The sequence below is a fragment of the Euprymna scolopes genome, chromosome 33 (assembly GCF_053919585.1).
Source record: "Euprymna scolopes isolate OS-2025 chromosome 33, ASM5391958v1, whole genome shotgun sequence".
Classification (NCBI taxonomy): Eukaryota; Metazoa; Mollusca; class Cephalopoda; order Sepiida; family Sepiolidae; genus Euprymna; species Euprymna scolopes.
In genome coordinates, this window is record NC_136514.1 from 72285171 (window position 1) to 72312152 (window position 26982).

Here is a 26982-nt window from a genome sequence, read left to right on the forward strand (position 1 = left end):
ATTATGGGTGTACGCTTCGATAATATTTAAATGCGTCTTCGAACGTACTCTGTGCAAAATACAGAATGCCTTATCTTTTTACTCTTCAGTGTAAATTTGGCAATGCAATAAATGTTCACCAATATCCAACTCATAGGCTTGTGAACGCCCGAATGTTGGCCAATTTTCTGTACATGCGTATCGAGGAAGAACATATTGAGAAATTCTCACCTCCAAGCGATATATCGTACGCCCCATGTAGTCCACGTCACATTGACAATTACAGCGATAAATGATCATGTTCTATTCAGTGGAAGACATACCAAGCTCCCAACTGGGAGAGGAAGCACTTCAAAATCTACTAGCAAAGAAACAACGCGAAATGGCTTGGAAAAATTTGGTGTGAAAACTCCTGACTTATTACCAATTCATTCGAGCTTCATAAAAACATGGCGATGTTAAGATCTTTAACGTGTATCACCGGTCAAAGCAATGATTTTATTTTTTATGATTTTTGAAATGGTGCTTAAGGTATTTAAGTTGTGCTTTGAAATCTACCATCTAGTTAAACATCTACAACAAATCAACAATGTCTGATCTAATGGGTACAAAGATAAGGCATTCTCTATTTCGTACAGCGTACGTTCGAAGACACATTTGAAAATCTTCAAATTTTCGATAACTGTCTCTGTTGAAAACAGAACGCGTACCTTCAATGCTTATTGAGAATTATGTGTATATAAATATCTAAATTGGTCTTTAGTATATATATATATATATATATATATATATATATATATATATATATGAATATATATATATGAATATATATATATATATAGAGAGAGAGAGAGAGAGAAGGAAGGGAGAGAGAGAGAAGGATATAATTCACTAAATATACGTGATATACGGGTAGCATACAGTGATTTGTATTTCTTTAAAAGCAAAAGTGTTGTCTTTACTGTTGGACGCTGGTTATTCAATAGCTAGATTCATGCAAATGTTGAAGTTACTTCTCTTGCAGGAAGTTGTTTTAACGTATCTCCGGAATTACTCCAACCGCTTTTTATTGATATAAATACAAGCAGAGGCAAATGAAACCTTAATGTTCCGGTGGAGTCATACCCTCCCCACTCACGGAAAAGAAAATTATACACAACTTGAATTTCACGTCTTCAAATTACATGGAATAAAATCCTTCCGCTTATAAAAATAATCCAATAAAGATGTAAATATAAAGAGAAAACATTCAAATTTTACCCGGCGTTGTCCGCTAGTTTATGTTATCTTTCTTGCAAACTAGATAAAAATATTTCTTGGCTTATCCCCCATTTGTTAAATGAGGTCATATTCATTTGTTTTAAATCTCAAAAGCTGCTCGAGTAAGTTACCTCCATTGTTAAATATTATGATTACAGATGTATATTCCTTGCAAAACTAAAAAGATGCTAATTTGATTTAGTTCTTTTTAACATTATAATTTTATACACATTTTGCTTGTAAATCTAAAAAGATGCAGCTCTGGTTCATCTATTTTGTGCGATATTATGATGTCATACTTATTTTTATTTCAACTGTAAACCGATGCTGGTCTGAGTTATCTCCCCTTGTACAATAATATTTCATAGGTATCTCTTTTGAAAACCTTTTAAAAAGTTTGGTCTCGGTTATTTCCGTTTTTTTGGATATTATGATTTCATAAGTATATTCCTCTATAATTTAATGGTCGACTTTTTTAAATATAATCAATCCAACGTTGCACGTCATTCATTCACCCTATAAATAACTAATTTCTTTAATGTTATTTTTAAAAGTTATTTTAATTAAAAACAAATAAATTTGTTGTTATCAATACCGATATCTATTTAAATCAAAATAATCTGGGTGACTGAAGTCGAAAGTAAACAATTTATCATTTCAAGAACGAAACAAAATAAAAATAAAAAAATAATAAAAAGCAAATCATCGTTTATCAAGTCTTAAGATTACTCGAGGATATGGGTTAATGAAATGAATAGATTGTCAGTTGAATGTTTACAAATATTAAAGTGGAAAATTATAAATTGAATTAACATATTTTAATTACTTCTAAAAACGGTTTGTGACAAGTATTTGTTGATATTGAGCTCCAAGACGACGATGTGGTAGTCTACAGGGAAGTATTTCTGTTATTTTTTGTTCCGTAGATGATCAGTTCCTCGATAAACATTCTGTTCATTGAAATTACGTTTAATGTTAGGCACGTTGAGAAAGAAAAAAATATAGTTATGGCAGTAAGTCAAATGCTGGCTGTGAATTTCTTATCCGAGGAAAACAGAGATTCAAGTAAAGTCGAGCACCTTTCATCTAGATTGTGTTATTGGTTTGTAGGCTTTATGCTTACAAAGAGTATCGACATCACGTGAGAATGTGTCCGTTGAGAAGAGAAGAGATCATCTCCAGTGACGAATATTTTGCATTTTGGTACGATATAAAAGAGTATACTGAGCGACGCCTCCCTAGAAGTCACTGCAGTACTCTAACTTTTCTGGGGTGCAGAATATTAAAAATAAATAAATAAAATTATAGGAACAATCATATTTACACATCGATTCCCGTTAGATCACCTAAGTTAACCGACATTGATCATGGTCAGTACTAAAATGAGTGACCATTTGGTAATACCAGGTGCTGTATGTGCTCTGAAGCCTGGAGAGGGATGGGTGCCGCCAAGCAACGCTACATAAAATAATGCAGCGCTCCGGAATATTTTTGAAAAATCCAACTAAGCAAAAGATTAAATATTCCTCTTCTGTTTTAGATTTAGAATGGAACATCCCAAGGATTTTAACAAAATAAAGGGTCCCTCAATGAGAGAACCGGTCCCTTAAACTCAGGAAAAGCAAAAATTAAAACGGTCATGTTTAAATGAAAGACGTTTTGGTTTAGGTGTTTTAAAAGGAACAAAAAACTTTTGTCCATATCATACCACGTATTGTACCAAATTAGAAAAAAAAAACGAATTAGTAAGATGATGATCACCGATGCTCTTCGGAATGCTGCCATAGAGAGTTGTGTTGTCGCATAAATATCAACCACAGTTGATATCTATGTCTTTTCACGGTATATTTAGATACGCCTCGTATTAGTTGTTCATCAGTTTTTCTGCCATGCTTCTGTTTAAAACCGAGAATTTTTTTATCTTCAATTTCCAAAACGATATTATAAGTTTATCGGCTTTATTACTGATCATTTTCGCGACATCCCAAAATTCTTAAGTTCTGAAAGCTTTTCTTTTGATTAATCACATTCAACTCTGAAACAATGTGTGTTTCTGTCTGTCATGCTTAAGTATTAAATATCAGTTTCATTGGTTTGTAAGTCATAATTTTGAGGTAGTATAGAATTTTCCTCTGTTTGCCATGTTTAAGTGTTAAATGGAATTTTTATTAGTTGGCAAATCTAAGTTGTATTAGCATTTTATTAAGTTTACTAGCGAGGGGGTACCCGGGGGTGCCCAGGTGTTAGAAAAATCCCAAAGAAGTTTGAATGGGGGTGGCTCGAACTGGAAGCATTGAGGAGAAAGCGCCCCCCCAAAAAAAACGTGATGAATAAACTAAAAAGTGAATTAGGTCAAATATCAATTCCGCAGTGAAGTTTGTTTTGGTTTAGTTTCAGTAGTCCCGCATCACAGTCGAATTCTAAAGGATTTTTTTTGTTTTCTCGAATTCTAAATGAATTTATTTGTTTTAATTTTAATTTAAGTGTATTGCAAGTGAATGCACGATATCGTTGCGTTGTGTTAGTCCCGCAGGTTGCATCTTACACTAAGTAAAAAAACATAAAGAAAAACAATAATAATAATCGCGTTTTCGCGTGATTTTTTTTATTTAGAGTTGTTAAAACCGGAAGTAAGAACCGGTTAGTCCCGCAGGTTGCGTTTTACACTAAGTAAAAAAAAGCATAAAGAAAAACAATAATAATAATCGCGTTTTCGCGTGATTTTTTTTATTTAGAGTTGTTAAAACCGGAAGTAAGAACCGGTTAGTTCCGCAGGTTGCGTTTTACACTAAGTAAAAAAAAGCATAAAGAAAAACAATAATAATAATCGCGTTTTCGCGTTATTTTTTTTTATTTAGAGTTGTTAAAACCGGAAGTAAGAACCGGTTAGTCCCGCAAGTTGCGTTTTACACGAAGTAAAAAAAGCATAAAGAAAACAATAATAATAATCGCGTTTTCGCGTAATTTTTTATTTTTATTTTGATATGGGAAAAACAGAAAGCCTAAATCAGGGAAAAAAGATTAAAGAAAAACCAAATAAAAAAAAAAAACGGCGTAAATAACCTTGTACGATTCCAAACCGGTGTTTCCTCGTGCTGTTCCTTGTGAATGCATTTGCTGCGATGTAAATGGGGAGCGGGAAAAGGAGGAATCTAATAGAGAAAAAAGATGTTGCAACTTCCATTGAATGTAACCGATTTTGGCAGTGGAATATCACCGGAAAAAATATAGGAATGTACCAGTGTCGAGGAATTGTAGAGTTAATGGGCTTATAGCACACCTCAGTTAATGTGCTACAGTTTGTACGCATTACATTTGCAATGTAATGTCATGATTTTTAATACTATTAAGGTCAAAGTCGGAGGGAAAAATGAGTTCATTTTATTTATATAGAAAAGAAGAGAAAATAATGCATAAATTTGAGATGTTATTTTTCCAATTTGTCACCCTTAAGTATGAAAAAATACGGCTTCGGTATGTCCTGCTTAAATAATAATAAAATTTTCGAATTTTCGTTAATCTGACAGATTTTAGTACTTAATGTAATATTCGTCAGATTGTCATTCTTATATAAGAAACGCATTTTAGTAAATCGTAAGTTATAATTTCATTTTCATTAGTCTGTCATGTATATGCATTAAACAGTATTTTCATTTGGCTATCATGCATCCGCATTATATAGCATTTTCATTGGTCTGTCATGCATACGCATTAAGTAACATTTTTGTTTCTCTGTAAAGTAAAAATCTGAAATAACATTTTCGCCAATAAGTTAAATCAAATAAACGCATCAACCAATTAGATCACACTATTCAATAAACAACAAATTATTTCTTTTGAAAATCTATACGACTAGCATTTCAGCCTGGCGTTGCCCGGGTGTTTGGAGATGTATGTTGAGCAAAAAAAAAAGAAAAGAAAAACAGGTCAATTTTTTAAAATCTTTGACCCCTATTATAACCCCTTAACATTTATTGTTTTGGGATCAAATCAAGTTATTAAATTAGATCCATGTCCAAAGAAACCATATTTAAAATTTCAAGTCTGTAGACCCAAAATTGTGTAGACCCAAAATTTTCGGAGGAGTTTTATAGAGTTCTCAAAAGTCAGATCGTTGAACTTTGACCCCCTAACAGCCACATTTCTGGCCGAAAACCGATCACATAGATTTTCCCAAATCTCAGTAGCCTTTATATCAAATTTCGAGTCTGTAGACTAAAATTGACAGAGTTATTGTGTAGGGAAATGTACGCAGACAGACAGACAGACACGTCCACTTTTATAGATATATAGATAATATATATAATATACTAGTTCGATGATTTATAAACTTATACAAATTAGCAACAAACTTATTGCTTAAAAAGTGCAATGGAACTCTCTGCGTGAACTTCTTTGCATCTTACCATAATGTGTTATTCTTATCTTGAATGCATAGCCTCTTGGTTTCTAAAATACATCTCCTGTGCCCAGTCCTATTTATACGAGACTAAATATTTCGTTTTGTATATAATATAAATTAGTTGTTTTTCAATTTGTGTATTCTTATTTATTTTAGGCATTACACAAAGTTTCAATTAAATAATAAAAAATTTAACTATGTCTTAATGGATAACGAATGAACTCGTTTTTGTTCCGGTAATAAAAGGTTCGCCCGGAAGCCTGGGGTTTTTAACAAGCAGAACATTTCATTGAAAACAATATCAAATGGAATTGTAAATAAGTATTTACACACATTCAACTTACTGCAACTTAGTAATCATGAGAAAATTGCAAAGTTCTCTATGTTGACCCGTTGTTTTGTTATGTCTGTTGTAGATTTTAAAAGAAAGTTTTTATTTGAACCGAACATGGCATAGTTTTCCGACTGTCATCCTCATATTTGTTGTTGTCTCGTCGCGTCTCAGTTAAATCATCCTCTGGCTTTCTTCATGTGAATAATGCTGACTATTGCAACTGTATCCATTATATTTACTGCCTTCCATAGTTGTTGTTGTCTCATCACGTTTTGGCTAACTAATCCTCTGACTCGCTTTGGGTAGGATTGAAACTGCTATCTTCACACAATGCTCATTTGAAACCGTGGAAACTTAACGCCTCTATCTATTGCGTCACAGACCCCCAAGGGCGATCACGGGTGAATTTTATGGTTTCGTTCTTATCAGCCTTTCATTTTCAGTATTTTATATTATTTTATTGGAATCCTTTGAGATGAGTAAATTGTATATCTTTTTTTGGGGGGGGCTGTTTCACCACATTTCGGCCAGATCATCATCTGACCTTTTTCAAGTGACTAACCGCGACGGTTTAGGTTACTCACCTGAAGAAGGCAAAAGGATCATTTGGCCGAAACGTGGTGAAACAACAGAAACTATGAAGATAATTGCTCAAAAATCGAAAATTATTTTTAAAAATGCTGGTAAAGCATTGCATTTTTGCCTGATTGATGACATTTATTAGATTTGTTTCGATCAGTAATTTGTTTTATTTACGATTTTGAAGGCTCGCTTGTTATTTGCGTTCTAACTGAACAGTCTTTACACTTCCTACGTTTTTAAGAAAAGAAACACTTTAAAATAAGTTAAAACATAAAACACTACATTGTAGAAGAGTAACTTAGCTTGCCTTTGGTAACATTTCTTTGTTGTGTTTTTCACTTCTGTTTTGCTTTGGGGGATACTCTGGGAGTGTACCATTAATGCTTATATTCACTTGGCCATGTGAAAATAGTCCACAAAAACAGACTAGTACTCGCAAATAACGTATTTAGACGCGATGTCTAACAAGGCAAGAAGAATCGAATCGTGAAATTTTGCCAAGAATTTCTCCATCTGGCAAAATGCCTTTTACTTTTTAGCTGTAAAACTCAAATTAATTGATTGTTAATTTTCTGTCGAGTCATCAATTAATCAGAAATAACAATGAAAAGGAAAAACACTACAATGACATTCGTCACTATTTCTTTCCGTTTTTCCTGTTGATCACCATTTTGAAGAAAAGGAGATCGGGCGAATCCTTCAGTGCAGGTGACACAGTTCGGTTCTTTGGCGAGAATCGTGACGTCACAAAAATGGTGACTAGCGAATTACAGTTGAGTGCCAAACAGGTGAAATTTGGGACTTTTATACGAAATTAGCTATTTTACAAGATCGGTTCGTCCGTCGGTATGATGAGGACCTTCTGACATACAGGCAGCTTTTAACTCAGTTTCAAGCCACGTGGAACGTTTACATATTTGCCACAAATATATTATTATAGAATTAATGTTCTATCGATTTTTATATATTATAAAGTTACGATTTCAAAAATAAAAAAATATATCCATATGATGTGGGTGTATTAGCTTGAATCGAAACCGAAACCAAAACTTATGAAAAAAAAACTGTCACTCCTAAGGTCTTCCAAAGATTTTCTATTTGATTTAAGTCAGAACTTTGCGGTGGCCAATCCATAATTTCGAAATCTTGCTCGCTAAGGTAACTCATTACCTCGGTTGCCTTGTAACATGGGGCATTATCCTGCATAAACGTAGCCCTCCTGAATTCTGTATGAGTGGCGCAACATGATCTTGAACAATATTTTATAGATTTTCGCGTTTACACGAGTTTGTAACCGGACAACAAATTTCTAGCAAATATTAGGTTTTAAAATTTTGTCCCTTGAGTTCCTTCAGCTATAATCGAAACCGAAACCAAAACTTATGAAGAATTCTTGATAAAATTATTTATAAAAAATAGATCACAGTGGTGTCATCAGCTATAATCGAAACCGAAACTAAAACTTATTAAGACTTCTTGATAAAATTATTTATAAAAAAAATATCTCTTTTAAGTACCATGGCTGTAATCAAAACTGAAGCGTATGAAGCATTTTTGGTAAAATTATTTATAAAAAGAAATAATTTGAGTGCTATCAGCTATAATCGAAACCGAAACCAAAAATTATAAAGAATCATTTGTAAAATTTATTTATTACAAGAAATGAAAGTCCCTAACAATTAAACGACATCATTCGAATGCAAGCGTGACACACAAAATGAATAACACGCACGCTATCCTATTAATCCTATTAATATAAATCACCAAACTAATAGACTAAAATAAATTCATACAATAAAGTAAGTAGACAAGTGGAGATATGAAAGTAAGGATGTATAAATAAATATAGATAAAAAATATTTACTAAATAATGAGAAAGTGTTCCTATCCTCACGTTAAAAAACGGCCCGGTGTCTAACTTTGCCCTCGTGGGGAGGCAAAGTAAATAGGAACAATACAAAAATAACAATGAAAGTAATACAAATAGAAAATTATGCATAACGAAATGAAGGAATAATATTAATAATAACTAGCGGGACCTGTGGAAATTCCACAGCAGCATTTTTCATATGTAATAAATTCTTGGATATGGTACTAATTATGTCAATAATTTTTCATCATTTGTAACTCACCATTTCGCACACCTTACTAAAATAATAACTGTGATATATTGTATAGGCTGATTATATCATTACAAACACACATCAATTAACTCACATTTCATCATTTTTTCATTCTTGGATATGTTACTAATTTCGACAATATTTTTTTATATTTTTAAGCAACATTATCGCCCAACCTTACTAAAATAATAACTTTGATATATTTGCCAGGCTTCTTATTTCATTTCAAACAAACCAATCAATTAACTCACATTTCATCATTTTTCATAATTCTTGGATATGTTACTAATTTCGACAATCAATTTTTCATAATTTGTACCCACATTATCCTCCCCTCCTTAATAAAATAAGAATTTTGATATATTGTCTGGGCGTATTATTTCATTACAAACACACTAATGCATGAAATCCCATTTCATGATTTTTCTTAATTCTTGGATATGTTACTTATTTCGACAATCATTTTTCATAATTTTGACTCATATTTTCGCAGCTCCCCCTTTACTAAATAATAACTTTGATTTATTGTCTAGTCTGATTATTTTATTTCAGACACACCAATCAATTAACTCACATTTCATCATTTTTTTATAATTCGTGGATATGTTACTAATTTCGACAATCATTTTTCATAAGTTAAACACACTTTATAGCTTCCCTCTTACTAAAATAATAACTTTGATATATTGTCTGGGCTGATTTTTTCATTACAACACACTAATCAATTAACTCACATTTCATCATTTTTCATAATTCTTGGATATGTTACTAATTTTGACCATACTTTTTTGTAATTGAAATCATCCCTATCGCCCTCGCTTACTAAAATAATAACTTTGATATATTGTCTAATGTTTCATTACAAACACACGAATCGATCAACTAACATTTCATCATTTTTGTAATTCTTGGATATGTTACTAATTTCGACGATAATTGTTCATAATTTTAGCCCTGCTTATTGCCTTTCCCCTTACTTAAATAATAATATTGCTGTCTTGTCTGGGCTGATTATTTTATTATAAACACACAGATTAGTTAACCCACATTTCACCATTTTTCGTTATTCTTGGATATCTTACTAATTTCAACAATATTTTTTATAATGTAAACCATCCTCATCGCCCTCTCTTACTAAAACATAATTTTGATAATTTGTCTGGGCAGATTATTTCATAAAAAGCACAACTATTTATTAATTTACATTTCATAATTTTTCATAATTCTCGGATATGTTACTAATCTCGACAATCACTTTTTATATTTTTTGCTCACATTAGTAACCCCGCACTACTAAAATAATAACTTTGATATATTTTCTAGGCTGATTATTTCATTTCAAACACACTAATAAATTAACTCACATTTCATCATTTTTCATAATTCTTGGATATGTTACTAATTTCAGCAATCATTTTTTATAATTAAAAACCCACATTATGCTCCTTTCCTACTAATATAAGAACTTTGATATATTGTCTGGGCTTATTATTTCATTACAAAAAACCCCCATCAAATAACTCACATTTCATCATTTTTCATAATTCTTGGATATTTTACTAATTTCGACAAATATTTTCATAACTTAAACCCACTATGTCGCTCCCCCTTACTAAAATAATCACTGTGATATATTGCCTGGGATGATTATTTAATTACAAACACATCAATCAATTCCGGGTATTCTCATAGTATATATGTTCCACCTATCTTATCGAATCCCAGGTGACGCCGCATATTCTGCTAGTATATATCTTTCACCTATCTAATTCGATCCTGGGCGACGCTGGGTATTCTGCTACTATATGTTGTCCACTTATCTCAGTCAATACTGTGCGACGCTTTCTGTTAGTACACATTTGCGCTTATCACATTCAATCCCGGGTCTGACTTCATGTCCGCCACCCCACTGTTAAAAATATACAGGAAATAAAGTAATGATTTAATCGTAAACTGTTTCAGCCATTTCCGGGACTGACTTCATGTCCCCCAACCCACTGCTAAAAACATACATGAAATAACGTAATGTCTAAATAGTAAATTGTTTCAGCCATTTCTGGGACTACTTCATATCCCGCACCCCACTGTTATCAAAATACATGAAATAAAGTAATGTTTAAATCGTAAACTTTTTCAGCCATTCCCGGGACAAATTTCTTATCTCCCATCCTACTGTTAAAAATGTACATTAAATAAAGTAATATCCAAAACGTAAATGGTTGCAGCCATTTCCGGGACCGACTTCATATCCCCACCCCACTGTTAAAAATATACATTAAATAAAGTAATGTTTAATGCGTAAACGGTTTCACCCATTTCCGGGACTGATTTCATATCCCCTACCCAACTGTTAAAAATATACATGAAATAAAGTAATGTTTAAATTGTAAACGGTTTAAGTAATTTCCGGGACTGACTTTATATCCCCCACCCCACTGTTTAAAATATACTTGAAATAAAGTAATGTTTAAATCATAAACTGTTTCAGCAGCTTTTCGAAATTAATACATAAAAAAATTAACACAGTAAGAGATTAGGCAACCATTTCTTCAACATTAATTTCTGGGGGTAGTATTATTCTCAGCATTCCAGTGACTTAAATCCCCCCTTTTTTGGTCTTGGTTAATGGAGGAGAAATCCTTCATTACTGATACAATTTTTATTTTTGATCAGAGTATCTTTTTTGGGGAGCTGGTTTCCCCCCAAATTTTAACCGACCTCATGTCCAACTCCGTCTTTGTGGGAAGGCAAGTAAACAAAAAAAATAATCTGAAGGGACATTTTCCAGGGCATGTTATAATTAATCAGAAGAGACATTTCCAGTACATTTTATCAGAAGGGAGAATTCCAGGGCATTTTGTAATTAAACCAGAAATTACTTTCCCCAGTTACTTTTGTAATATTAAAACTTTGTTACATTAAACATAGTACCTATTAACAATGCCTCCCTACGGGACAGATTTAAACACCAGGGTCGTTTTTTAACGTGGAGAAAATTTGTCTTAGTCGCAAAGGATTTCTCCTCCACTAAGAGAGAAGAAATTGAAATGTAGCATCTGAAGAACAGATACTACACTTTGATCTTATTTATATATTTTATTTCCGGCAAACGTACAAAAATCTTGATAAAAATAAATTTAAAATTTTGATCTTAGCCAAAAGGCCAAGAAAGACAAGGGGTGACAAGTTTTATTTGGAATATTCCACTTTCCTTCTCATGTTTCCTTCTTATGTTTCCTGAGTCTTATGTTTTGTGGAGGCCGGAGGATCGATTGGATTTCTTTTTGTTTGCAAATTTTTGTTGAGGAGAAATTAGATTTTACCAGGAGGCGTCTAATGTTGTCTAGTGTATAACCAGGTAGATTGGAGTGACCTGCAAGTGGAGTGATGGTGAATTTTTGTCAAACTGTTGTGTTATGATATTAAAGTAGGGTCTAAACGGTGTCAATGTTTCTCCAATATATTCAATATTGTTACAAATGGAGCAATATATATATAATAAATTACGTTTGAACTGTCAGATCTCAGACGCAGTGATTTAAACTGAATTTTTGTTTCTGGTATGTTAAACAGCGATGTAGTGTTTATGTGTGTGCGTATAAGGCATCGCGGTTTATTATTTAATAATCATGTTGCTGTGTGTTTTGTGTGTCTTTACGTGAGCGGGTGAAAAAGGCTGCAGTGTTAGGTTGTTGCTTGCATTTTTGGGTCGAAGTTTAAAGATGGACTTCATGAAAGAGTCAGTTTGTAGGTTATCGAAAGGTTTTAAAAATAGTTGTGATTTTGTGCATGTGAAAATTGTGAGAATGCAGTTGTTGGTGTTTTTGTACTGAAGTAGACGTATTCTCTCAATTTTATTATTTTTTATAGCTTGTTTAATGTATTTAATGAGGTATTGGTTATTAATGAATTCTTGTGTAAGCTTCGTGATATGTTGTAACACTCACAACATAACAATATGTTATATCTACTCTGTAGGCTCCGAGTATATGCGCTTTATTCATATGCATGGACTGTGAATAAAATGTTTTCAGGTTTAAGAGGTGATTGCTGTAGGAATAAAAGAATGTATGATTATCGATGAGTTTTGTATAGAGAAACGTAGATATTTAATTGCTATCGAATATGAGAGTAACATCTAAGAATGGAACGAAATTATATAAGTGTTCCGTAATGAATTTTATAGTGTTATGAAAATTGTTGATGTATTCGTGAAAGTTCTTTAGGTTAGTAAGACCATGTGACCATATAAAGAATACAGCATCTATATATCGACAATTTTGGTAGGGCTTAAGGGGAAAAATTGAAGAGGATTAATTTCTAGGATATGTATGAATATGTTAGCATAGTTGTGACCATTTTAGTGCCCATGGAAATGTCTTTGATCTGTAGATAGTTTTGGTTGTTAAATTGAAAGTTGTTTTGTATAAGAATGAATTATATTAGATTGCAAATGTCTTATATTTTTTCTTTGTTTTTTATTTTTTGTTTGTTTTATTCATTTCATTGTTTGTTTTATTCATTTCATTGTTTGTTTTATTTTTGTCATTGTTTGTTTTATTCATTTCATTGTTTATTCATTTCATTGTTTGTTTTATTTTTTTCATTGTTTGTTTTATTAATTTCATTGTTTGTTTTATTTTTTTCATTGTTTGTTTTATTAATTTCATTGTTTGTTTTATTCATTTCATTGTTTATTCATTTCATTGTTTGTTTTATTCATTTCATTGTTTGTTTTATTCATTTCATTGTTTATTTTATTCATTTCATTGTTTGTTTTATTAATTTCATTGTTTATTTTATTAATTTCATTGTTTGTTTTATTCATTTCATTGTTTGTTTTATTTTTTTCATTGTTTGTTTTATTAATTTCATTGTTTGTTTTATTCATTTCATTGTTTATTCATTTCATTGTTTGTTTTATTCATTTCATTGTTTTATTCATCTCATTGGTCTCTCTCACACACACACATTTATATATATATATATATATATATATATATATATATATATATATATATATATATATATGACTAGCAGGAATGCCCGAGGTCACCCGTGGTTGAAGAAGGCTCGACGAAGATTCTACACCTTTAATACTGTTTTTGTCATTGCAATCAGTGAAATCACCTATTGTTTAATCAAATCAATTTACTGCCTGCTCTATTCGGAAATCTACCGCAGTGAAGCGAGAGAAAGCTCTCATCCATCTCCGCAGTGCATTAGTCTACAATATATAGTAGTGTACATTGTTCTGTAGAGAACTTATTGCTTATTTCATGAAAGTTGTTTTATATAATGGCTTTAATTAAATTTTAAGATGCAAATGTCAAGTATCATGTGTCGATAATTCTCTAAATAGAAATATTGATTTCAAATGCGCTCATGTCTTACCAAATATTGTTGATTAAACGCAACAAGCTCTTCTGCTTTTGCGGTGATAAAACATCTCAAATGCATTTGTGATGTAAGGCTGTATAAAAGTGTTAACGTTGGTCAAAATTGGGCTGCTCCTACTTTATAGAGGATTTCTTAAATTATATTTGTTTTATGATCCTTCAGAGTAAATTTTTTATGTTTTTATTATATGGAAATTAGAGCATGGTTCTATAGCAGCAGAATTTATATCCCCGAGTTCTCTATCATATACATGTGTGTGTGTGTGTGTGTGTGTGTGTGTGTGTGTGTGTGTGTGTGTGTGTGTGTGTGTGTGTGTGTGTGCAACTAATCTACTGCGATCTAAGCTTCTGGATATTTGTCCAAATGCATTATAGCAAATCGATCGCCGTCATAATTCTTTTTACTGTGAGTTATTGCAAGACTTTACCTATAACCCTACCCCTAACCTTGACTCCTAAATTCGCCGTTGGACTATCATTTGCTCGTCGTGTACTCGTTAGCTCGTAAAATAAAGACCGATTCAATGCGTCGAAAATGCCACAACTTTGTTTATTGACGCCATTTTCTCACACAAAAGGACAGCCATTTCGAGGACGTCTGAGAGGCACAAATCAAGAAAATAGAGAAATTCGGCACGAATGATTCTGTATGAAGAAATCTTTACAATTCGAACACGGAAAATGGTTTCTTCCTCTTTTCGCTTTATTTATTAAATGCGGAAAAGTCATATGCGATCCATTTGACCTCATTTTTCCGGTGTTTGTAATGGAGTAATGTAATTTCGGAATAGTCCATTGTGTGACAATAATCGTTACCCTCAAAACAGTCAATATTTAGCAGAACTTCGTAAGTGCTTCGAAGGGATCGACTTTCATGTTCTCTTCCTTACTATTTACCTCCTCTCTAGTGGAGGTTAGACACAAGGTCAGTTGTCTTTTATGAAGCCAGTGCACTAGGATAAGCGCATTCTAGCCTAAAACAATTCCTGAACATCTTCGTCGGCATTCACTGGTTTTGACGCCTCAGGCGATTATCAATTAAACTAACAGCGTATAGAGAGAAGGTAATGCCTGGGAGAGTGGATCTCCTAATACCTAACAGAACAATATCTGATAGCAACAGTCACTGTTGAACTGATTTTTATCATTGGCTTTTTGGTTAGGAGAAAAGTGTAGTGTCTGTTCTGATACTACATTTTATGCTTTCTTTCCTCTACTGTGAATGGTTTAAATAAAAAAAATTACCAAAACTTTTGTTATAATATTATGTTCATTAATTTTAGATAATTTAAAAGAAAACGTTTAGTTTTTAAAATTACAATAAGATAATATATGTCATAATAGGATAATAAAATTATAAATGAATAACAACATTAAAGATGTGCATATAAAAAGAATAGTTAGAGTGTGATTAAAATCCGTCACACCACGAGTAGATTTTTGCTTGTATATCAAAGGATTAGGATGAACTGATAATACAATGATATGCCAGCACATATATTAACTCTAGAAGAGTTCAATCAGCTTCCATCGGAGGAGGATGTGTGGCGGAAATGTTAAATTAAAAAGCGGTCTCCAGTCGTATATATATCCCGATTAGAGAAGATAGCGACCTTAGTGTTTTGTAGTTCTTGCAGGGATTTGTCGACGTCAGCATACAGCGCCGGGTTTCCCCAAATGGTCACCCATCAGGTACTGACAAGGCTTAAGTTTGCTTAGCTTCGGTGTTCTAACGAGAACCTGTGTGACAATGTGATTATACTGTATACATGGATAGTTTACGTATTAAACTGGCTTTTGTCATTGCTGCTTTTATTTACGTGGATAAGATTAAACAATTTATTTAGTACGTTTATATATTATATGTTTAGAGTAAACATATAATTATAAACACTGTGACTCGTGAATTTTTCATCATGTGGTATTCTGTTAATCATTAGTATTGACGTCTTTCTCACCTGTTCCTCGCATATTATGTAGTGTCATGTATGATAGTTCATGGATGCCAACCAGTCGAGGTTGGCAGAAGATGCTGAGGCTGATGATGTGGCAGAAGTTCTCAGATACTTTTGGATTTTGTCGAAGGTGTAACATGAAAGTGAGTTCTACTGTCACAGACACGAATTCCCCCCAGTCACACTGTATAACGTGATTACATTACGTGAGACACTGGTTCTCCTGCGATCGCTGAAGTTAAACAACGTAAAACCTGGTCAGTAGTAGATGGGTGACCATTTAGGAGTTCATGTGCTGCAAGTAGGATGAAGTTAAAAAACTGCGAAACCTAACGTCGTCATATTTCCTGACCGGGATATAGATGCGATTAGAGCTCACTTATGAATTTAATATCCCCTTGACACCCCCTCCATAAGAGAAAGTCAGTTAAACATGCCTAGTGTTAATGCTGCTAACATTTATACACTATCCACCAAGCGCTTGGCAACTGTAAGCAGAATCTCAATGTAGACATTTAAACTCGATTCGGAGTGTCTTAACAAAAGCGTGCGGTTGCATGACATAGTCTCCGCTGGCAAACCACCTAAAGTTTATTACAGTTTGAGTAATTTGGGTTTGCTTGCAGACTGTAGCTTTCTGTTTATCTGTGCATTGTGCAATGCGTTCTGAAAAGAACTACGGCATCCCCAGTTTGACAGGATGTTTAACTTTGTTAATGGGTAAAAAAACCCATTTATATTTATATTTATTTTAATATTGAAGGAGGATTTTTTTAAAAATTCACTACTGACATTAGGTCCCGATGAATGAGTTCAGATTAAAACAAACTGGGTTTTGCGAAATAATATCAAATAAAATAGATCAAAGTGTAGTATCTGTTCTGTCTTCAGGAGAACAAAATGGGGGAAATGAAGACAAGCAGGAATTGAAGTGAAAGAACTTTCGGAAACAGAAAAGAGAAAGAAAGGAATGAACTCTGGGGGGAATTGTTGTGAGAGCGAAAATGTCTTACATCAGAAACGCTTGTTTTGTAAAGTCCAGCCATTAGAAAAAACAAAATGAAAACGCAAAGCTGATTTTATGCTCACCGGTTACGCGACGATAAGGTAAATCTTCGCTGTTTGTATGCAATTAACACGATTATAAAATGAAGTCGTTTAAATAACGGGGGAGTTCGTTGGGAAGAATACGCGCAGGGCATACATCCCGCGTTAAGGTGTAACGGGTTATTTACTTGAATCAATACAGAAAGCTAAAGGAGACGAAGAAGGAGAAAACTACATTTGTTCATTGCTGAAAAAAAAACTGCAAAAACAAACAGGTGTGGAAAAGGAAAGAAAACGTGTAAAAAGAATGCAAGAAAGAGAGAGAAAATAATGACAAAAAAGAGAAATAATAGAAGAAAGAAAAAAATAAATTAAAGAGATACATAACTTGAAAAAGAAAGAAAGGAAAAAGAAACAGACATGAAATGAAGAAATATGAGAAACGAAAAAATGAAAAAAGAGAATGAAAGAAAAATGAAAACATGAGAAAATAATAAATTAAAAAGTACAAAGAGAGGAAGAAGAAGAAAAGTACTAAATAAAGGAGGGAAGAAAGAATCAGACTGGTGTGAGGAGAGATAGACGTGAAAGAATAAAAACGAAGTAGAAAAGGAGAAAAAAAGAAAGAATCGAAGAAAGAGGGAATAAAAGAAAGAAAAAAGGAATGAGAGAAAGAAAGAAGAGGAGAGAGAGCGAGAGAGAGAGAGAGAGAGAGAGAGAGAGAGAGAGAGAGAGAAGAAATGATCCAGAGCCAGACCGCGAAAAATGATGGTGAGATAAAAGGGATAAAGAAAGAATTAATGAAAGACAAAAGGAATCAAAAAAAAAAGAAAGGGTGATTGAAAATATGAGAGAGTAAGTGAATGATAGAAAAAAAGAAATCATGAAAAGAAAACACAGAAAAAATTTAAAAAGAAATGAAAAATAAAAGAGAAAAACAGAATCGATGCACGAAACGAAAGAAGCAGCCAAAAAAAGACCCAGATTTTTTTTTTGTTCTTTTTTTTCATCTGAAAGCTATTTCGACAAAAGAATTTAAAACAAAAATAAAGGAAATTTAATGTAAACCACATTAAAAGGCGCTGTGATTAGAAAAAAATGGTACAGACATTCATTTGTCATTAAATGACTTCATTTGTAACTGCCGTCGCCCTTGAGGTATGACGAACCCCTGGGGTAGGAGCCCGTGCCGTCAATAAAGAATTTCACAGCAAGCATATTACGGGATGGCAGAAGTAAACGTCACACTAAACTAAAGAAAAAAATGATAATAAAGCAAAAATGATTAAAAAAAATATATGAAATACGTAATAACCTTAACACAAAACTTGTAAAACATGGAACTAATCGGCCGAGTTTCTGTCTTAATGTTTGCCTTGTGTTAACAAAAGATGCAACAAATAAAAAAGTACAAAAACAGACCTTATAAAATGAGAAAGAAGAGGTTCAGCAGTCCCCAAACCAACCCACCCACTAACAGGCACGATTCCTGACGCACGTAGTTGCTCCCAATTAACGCAATCAAAAATAAATATATAAACCCTAAAAAGATGTTATTTGCGTAACAAAGGAGGTGAAGGGTTTGTCTAACTGCCCATCTGTAAAACATTCACAATTTATGATGTACTGCCATAGCAGACGCTTCCGTGAGCGCGTCGACTGTTACGACACATGTCAAAGTTTGAAAGCTAATGTTACGTAATCACTGCTACTAAAAATGAGTTTGTGGTGTGTTCAATGGCACTATTAGAATGACTGAAGCGCCTTTGGTTATGGGCAAGAACGACACCAACAGTTAACATAATTCAGGCATAGAAGCTATGTTTTAGTGAAAGAAAGAAAATGGAAGATATATATATATATATATATATATATATATATATATATATATATATATATATATATATATATGGACGCGTATGCATATTAAAATGGAAATAAACGAAGTAACGGGTCACCAGTTAGTAAGTGTGGGCAGATTTTTGTAAATGCAAAAATTGAGAAAAACGAAATTTTATAACATTTTTATACGAGAAATAAGAATATATAAGATATTTTTAATCGTGAAAATATTAATTTATAGACATTAAGAAAGTTGAGTGAGTAGTTACAAGTCAAAATATCCATAGTGTGAATAATATGCATGAGTAATGTACGTATGTGAGTATTTGGCAGCATGGCATTGTGTATGTGTGTTGATTTACCTTGTTCTTGCGAGTGCATGAATCGTTCTGAGTAACAGTACGTTTCTGTTCACCTAACTGTCACTTTTTAGCATTCCTCGGAATCGCTTCTCGATTCAGTCGCAACGAGTCAAAGAGGAGTTGATAGATACATGTTATTTAAACATCTAACGCAAATATAAGCTTGTAGTAGTTTTTCGACTAGGAGCAAAGTGTAGTATCTCTTCTGATACTAAATTTTATCCATAAGATCCTTCTAGACTGGGGCAATTTAAATTTGTGTTCCAATTCAGAGTGTTCTTACTTGAAAAGCTATGCCTCTCCAAATTAAAAGCTAAACTCGTATCTAATTCTAGCACCGTGGGGAGCCAAGTAAATCGGAGCATTATACTTGCCGATCGAAAGCAAATATAAAAGAAAAGAATAAGATATAAATTTACTTGCCTCCCCACAAGGGTGAGGTTAGACAGAAAGTCGCTTTTTAATGTTAGGAAAATCCAGCGCTTCAAATGAAGTCACTTTGATTGAAAAAAAAAAAAAAATTGGCGCAGTCAAGAAGGATTTCTTCTCCTCCAACCGGGGACAGAATAAATCGAACGATTTAAATTATTTATTTGGAAAATTTATAGAAGCCAAATTCTAAACAAGTCAGGCACAAGGCCATCAAAAGTGTGAGGCTGATTATTGTTGGTCATGCTGAATTTACTTTACTAATCCCCCTAAAATAATATATATATATATATATATATATATATATATATATATATATATATATATATATATATATATACTAGCAGGGGTGCCCGGCGTTGCTCGGGTGTTTGGAGGTGTATGCTGTGCAAAAAAAAACAAAAAAAATGGTTAATTTTTTAAAACTTTGACCCCTATTATGACCCCTTAAAATTTATAGTTTCGGGCTCAAATCACTTTATTAAGTTAGATCCAGGTTCAAGGAACCTATATCTAAAATTTCAAGTGTCTAGACCCAAAATTGTCGGAGGAGTTTGGTAGAGTTCTTAAAGGTCAAATCGTTGAAATTTGACTCCTTAACAGCCAAATTTCTGGCTGACACCCGTCACATCGATTTTCCCAAATCTCAGTACCCGGTATTTCAAATTTCGAGTCTATAAACTAAAAATTGACAGAGTTATTGCGTAGGGAAATGTACACAGACAGACAGACACACAGACACACAGACAGACAGACACGTTCACTTTTATATATATATATATATATATATATATATATATATATATATATATTATAAATGCCCCTTTAAGAAACTCGTTTCTTATCGTTGACTACTCTACAGTTGGAATAAAATCGGTCAATTTAGCTCGCATGCGCAAATCATTATATAATACTTTCACTTTGACAGACGTTAAAAACATTTGAAAAATAACAAAAAAAAAGGTTAAATTTCAACAATATCGCGGTTAACATTGGCCGAATGGATTTGGTTCTTGCTAATAGAGTCAGACATGGCTTCGTTGCCGGATCTGTTGACCAGTGTTAATCCTGACACCCTGCAGTGATGATTTCCGAAAGGATGAAACTCTAGTGTCTGTAGGTATTTAATAATTATATATATATATATATATATATATATATATATATATATATATATATTAAAAATATGCTATATATATTTCTTTTCTCTCTCTCTTTCTATAGAAAGAAATAGAAAGAAATCTTTCTATTTCCATCTGTATATATATATATATATATATATATATATATATATATATATATATTAACATTGCTCGGTCGTGAAATAAAACCTAACATATAGTAATGATTAAAAAAAATGACTCATACGCCACCACAGAGAATCGAAAGCAAAACGTTTAGCGTACGATTTACTTTTTTACTTTGACGTTAATGCCTGACCTATGACGACTAAAACTTAAAGCATTGGTTAATAGTGATTACGTTACGTATGCATATTCGTAGTGCTTTCGTTTGATCTTTTAATTTTTTTTTCACATATTTGCACTGATTTTCCCCTAATAAAACCAAAATGTAAAGTTTCGTATGGGTTCGATTATCCTATGTGTGAAGTTTCATGTCTGTAGAAAAAAAAACTGACAGAGGAGTTTGGGAGGCAAATTTTTTAAAACAAATGTATATATATACGCATACATATATATAAAGAAGTTCGTATTTACTATTACCTTTTACGCAAATATTACGCAAGTATAAATCATGTAGGATATTTGCATAAATAGGATAATGTAGGATAATTACACGTTAACTAAAGATGATCATCCTATAAGAAAACCGAAAAAAAAAAACTAATAGGGAATTAATCAAAATGAATGTTTAAAAGAATATTCAAATTAGTTAGATCTTTTGCAGATGGATTTAATTTCACGACCCATATATAATGACGTTATATTTTCTTTTTAAATAAATAAAAAAATGGGTTTTTAATATGAATACCAATACACAAAAAACAAGTGAGGCATGCATGGTTCCCCGTGAGTGAACAGGGGACGAGGCATAAAATATGATTAAGTTCAACGTTTGCACCCACCCCCCATCATTTAGCCCCAAAATCCACAGGGGACGTCAAATCCTGATGAAAATGATCAAACGGTGCAGTTTAAGGCCGTAACATATGTAAATTTGAGTTCTGCACCGTGCAAAAAAAAAAAAAAAAAGAAAAGAAATGACTAAGTCCATTAAGTTCCCAAGGTCCCCAAGGCCTTACCATATTTAAATTGGAGTTCAGCACCATGCAAAACTGCTAAATAGATATACACTGAAAATTATGGACAAATATGGTTAAATAGTCCCAAAAATGGAGTGTTTTTATTCTCCCTAAAAGAGCCCCTATGGCACACCCAAGAATTATCGCGAAGTATAGACAAACAAAATTATATAGCAATCATTTAGTTACAACACAGAGACATCAATTTTTTTTAAATAAACACAAAAATGTCAATTTTTGCCATTTTAACCCGAAAGGATGGGGGTTGAGGCAACTAAAGTTTTCTCGGAAAATCCGTTCTGTTACTTTTTTTATTCATATTATGTATGTTTTTGTAAAATTTCAAAAAATTCAAAGGTGTAGTTATTGAGAAAAGTTCGGACAGACGAACGCACGAACGGACAAATGTAAATTTACAGGCCCACCCTCCTTTTGTCGGCGACCAAAAACAAATCCATCTATCTATCTATTTATCTCTCTCTCTTTATATATATATATATATATATATATATATATATATATATATATATATATATATATATATTTGTTTACTGTTTTTTGGGGAAAGAATTCCAACAAAGTGCTCGATTACAAAGAAAAACTTTTTCGATATAATGAATGCAGTTTTGTTTATATTTCTTTTTTCCTTGGTTTTCAACCGCACGTGTCGGTAACTTTCTTTGCAGCTGCTTGCGATATTTGTAATTGATTAGACAGATAAATAACCAAACAGTAACATGTAGGATAGAACATTTTAGCTGATATTGATATCAGTAACTTACCAGATGTCTATACTATATAACAAGACTGAAGCAAGATGAAGATTTCATTAGAGATGTTTTCTGCTTATCTATCTATCTATAAAATTAATGAGTGTGTACGTTTGTTGAAAAAGAACGTCAGCGGAGTGCTCAGTTATTAAAGAAACTCAAAAATAAAAGTGCAATATTATATATGTATATAAGCATATGTATATGTGAGTGTATATATATATATGTATATATATATATATATATATATATATATATATATATATATATATATATATATATATAAGACAGAGAAGGTAGACAGAAAAAAATGTTAATTCGTAAAGATGGCAATTTTTGTAGGAAATCTTGTTTTCAGCAGTTGTATTTCGAAGTACAACCGCTGACTTTACAAACAGACTTTTCTTTCTCCAACTTTACAACATGGCAAGAAAGAAGAAAAGAAAAAAGAAACAAAACAACACACTGAAGATGGAGTATACCTCTGAAATATATTTGTTATAAATTTCAAACAAGTAAAATTTTGTTTATTTTCCTAATATTACGTTGTGATTTGGCTTTCAAGTGCACTTGATGCGTATTTTATTTGATTTTACTACGTGTTTTTATATATTATCGCTGACATAGTCGCGCGTTTATCAATCAGAGATTCACTTATCTAAAATTCACCCTTTTCTTTTTAATTTTTTGTAGGAGATAGTTCCTTCCATTTTTTTTTTTTTTTTGTGTTAGAAATTCACTAGATAAAATCTGGATAATTTATAATTTATATTTTAGTTGTTTATTATTATTATTATTGTTGTTGTTGTTGTTGTTGGTGGTGGTGGTGTTGTTGTTGTTATTATTATTATTTACTTATTTTAATTTTTATGGTTTCATGTGTTGTAATTATCAGGAAAAAACTCTGACGTTATATCTATTCCTCACACAGTATGTCCCAAAACTAGATATACTAGTCCCTAGCGATATAAGCTCATGTGGTCGGTATCTTACATAACATGCCGACCGGAAGTAAAACACTGATTGCACACGCGTCAACATTTCTGCTCCTAGCAGAAAAGTGCTATTCAAATATCAAGAAATAAGCTCTTACTATTATTTTCACAGTTACAAAGTTCCATCAATATCTACACGGACGATAAACCTCTATTAACCAAATTTCGGTCGAAAAATGTGCTACACATCTACACAGCAAACAGACTGCTGATGCTGGGCACTATTCTGCTGAATTACAATTTCAAGTTAGAGTACCTCTCCTCAAAGCAGATCTGACAACCATTTTAAAGTTGGTCTCGAGCCAGTGTGAACTTCTCGATGATTCAGTAATTACTTCCTTAAATATCAATAGTGAACTTAAGACAATGATGTGCAATACAAACAGAGACCTTCTAGTAACACTACATGACATTAAACGAGAAGCTTTAAAAGGCGAATGTGTTAGAATGAATCCCCAATATCACCCGCAGAATGTTTCGTCGACACGGTGAAACGAGTACTCAAGAAAGCATGGCGCACATTTACAGAAACGGCACTGCAACAGTTTCTACGGGTCTAACGGATCACACCTAAGCCTAACACACCATCAGCATTATCCCCAGCGGAGACTATGTTTCAGTAAAAGATGAGACTCATATTTGAAAAATTGTTATTAAGGCAAACAAAATTAAGAAACGCTATTGTGCCTAAGAAACGACATGGCCCAACAGAAAAAAAGTTTTCTATAAAACATACAAAAACAATGTGTCTTTCTGAGAACTGAGCACAATAGAATAAAGATAATAAACATGGCGTACATTATTCAAGGTGTTAAATTCACGCGTAAGACACTTTAATCGGATAAGAAAGCGTGTTTGATGGTCCAAACTATGCATCTGATGAAGAAGAAAAGATCATTAAGATTATATTCGACATTGAACCACCTCAAGCAACTCCAGAACGACGCCAGTCGGGAAGGAAAAAGAAATTCCCGGATCATTTAACTGCCGAACTAAAAAGGAAATGGTATTCTCGCTGACAAAACAGGGGCAAACTAACACACACACACACACACACACACACACACACACACACACACACACACACACCTAAAAATGCAGAGTAAAGGCTTGGGAGGAGGATGTTATGGAGACTTACCCATTCACTTCTAATGTACTTTCTAACTATTATAAAAACACCGTAAGCTCGTGATGAATTATCGCGACGTAACACGAGACTACATATTAACTATATATATATATATATATATATATATATATATATATATATATATATATATATATATGTATATATATATATATATATATATATATATATATATATATATATATATATATATATACGTACAAGATTTTATATATTTATGTGTCATATTTTTGAAGTAAACTGTATGAAGTATCTGTAAATATTTCGCAAACAATATGTCATAAGATTGTTTTTTTGTTCTTGTTTCCTCTGTGCCTTTTGGGCTGCTGTTTTATTTCGCTAACTTTGATCGTTTTTTTTTTCCGCAGGCTTATACTCAGAAGATCATGGCTTTGTCGACAACAACATGTACGATCCAGTCCATGACACGGAATTCTTAATGGGTGGTAATCCGGAACACTACGCGGAATATTGGTGGAATGACGGTGAACCAATCTGGATCACGGCTCGTAAACAGGTGCGTCTCCCCTTGATGTATTTCCCCTTTCAAGTTTTGTTTCCTCCACAATTTCGTACAGTCAGGGAAACAGGAAATATAGGGGGAGTTTTATGTTATTGGGACACAAATTCAATGAGTTCATCGGAGCATATTCCATTAAAGTACATTAAAACAGACACTGGAATGCAACATTGCAGCTATTGGACGATGGTTGGATCTTGGTCGATAGTGCACAGTCTATTAAGTTGGAGAATATTTTTTAAACCCTGACTAAATGGAAGAAACAGCGAGTGGATTCACCTGCTTGGATGTGGCAACAATACTCCATTCATGAACGAATGATAGTTTTGTAAACACATAAGGCACTCTCATGTGTCAGTAATTTTCTAGTACGGTAGAACAAGCCCACATTTGCTACAGCCATGGTAATGCCCTCTATGTAGTTATCCCAATTCACGTTGTCTGAAAAGTTTGAACAATGAACGCTGATGTAGGGTGTTATTAGCCATGCCAATCGGTGTTGAGAAGGTTTCTTTTAATTGTTAAAGGAAAGAAGTTTAGTCTTAATAGCATTGTATGTTATTATTCATTGCACTACAAACTTCAGATTTTTTTATTAAGATTTCTGCCATTGTTTTTATATGTGTACATTTGTTGTTCCTTTGTGTATATTATAAGACGTGATGTCATCAGCATTCTCTCTCTTCTCCTCTCCTTCTATCTATCTTTCTATCTCTCCATTTTATCCTCTTTTAATCACTTACACACACACGTGACGATAGTTAAAACCAGAATAAGCGATATTCTATCTATCTTCTTCGTCTCTATACTTGCAGTTTTTCTTTCTTTCGCCATGCTAGTCATAAGCAAAGAAAAAAAGGTGAAGTAAAATATACAAATTAATATTTTCCTTTCTTTCCTTTTCATTGGTCAATAATTAAATATTCTCTTATTCCTTTTCCCGCTGTAAGTAGGTAATGGAGTACATTTTTATCATGAAGTTAAAGTTCCCTCTTTTAATTTTTTATACTAAAGAGAATATGTTAGACAAAATTGGGTGTTTGCTGAATGTCAGAAAAACAAAGTACGTGCAAATAGATTATTTATGTATAAAGTTGTGTCCCAACGAAAGCTTATCGAATATACGTACGGGGACCATTCCATGCGCCACACAGCACTATAATATTATACAACTGTTGATAGAGCGACCGTTCGTATAGCTTCTTAAGAGTAAGGGGTCGAGTTCTACCAGTCAGAAACAACAGGTAGACAAGCTATTAAACCTGTTCCTGTTAAAATAATACCGGCCGAGACTAATCATGTGAATCTAGGTTACAAGCAAATTTCCTCGAGCTGTCCAGATTGAAAGAGAGGTGGTTGCTCGGTGTTCATTGTTTTAGATAACAGTGTTTTAAGTGTCATTGTGACGGTGCTCTTGCCCTAAACGTTGCTATTAGACAAAAAATAATCGGAAATCTATGTACGACAATAAGTATTACTAGAATTAAATATAAACTCGATGAAATCGATTGAAATTAAATGTGTTGTTTTAAAAAGATAGTGCAATAGTTGTGAAAACTTACTTACTGGGCAG

At 32.8% G+C, this 26982-nt stretch overlaps 1 protein-coding gene across 2 annotated transcripts in view; it reads left to right on the plus strand.

Annotated features, from left to right (window-relative positions):
• The window catches only part of LOC145258295 (glycerophosphocholine cholinephosphodiesterase ENPP6-like), a 148337-nt gene that overhangs the window by 75969 nt on the left and 45386 nt on the right, over positions 1-26982 (plus strand). For both annotated transcript variants that reach the window (XM_080116331.1, XM_080116332.1), the window contains exon 2: positions 25258-25406. In XM_080116331.1, coding sequence (XP_079972457.1) covers positions 25258-25406 — 149 coding nt within the window. The remainder of the gene's footprint in view (positions 1-25257; positions 25407-26982) is intronic.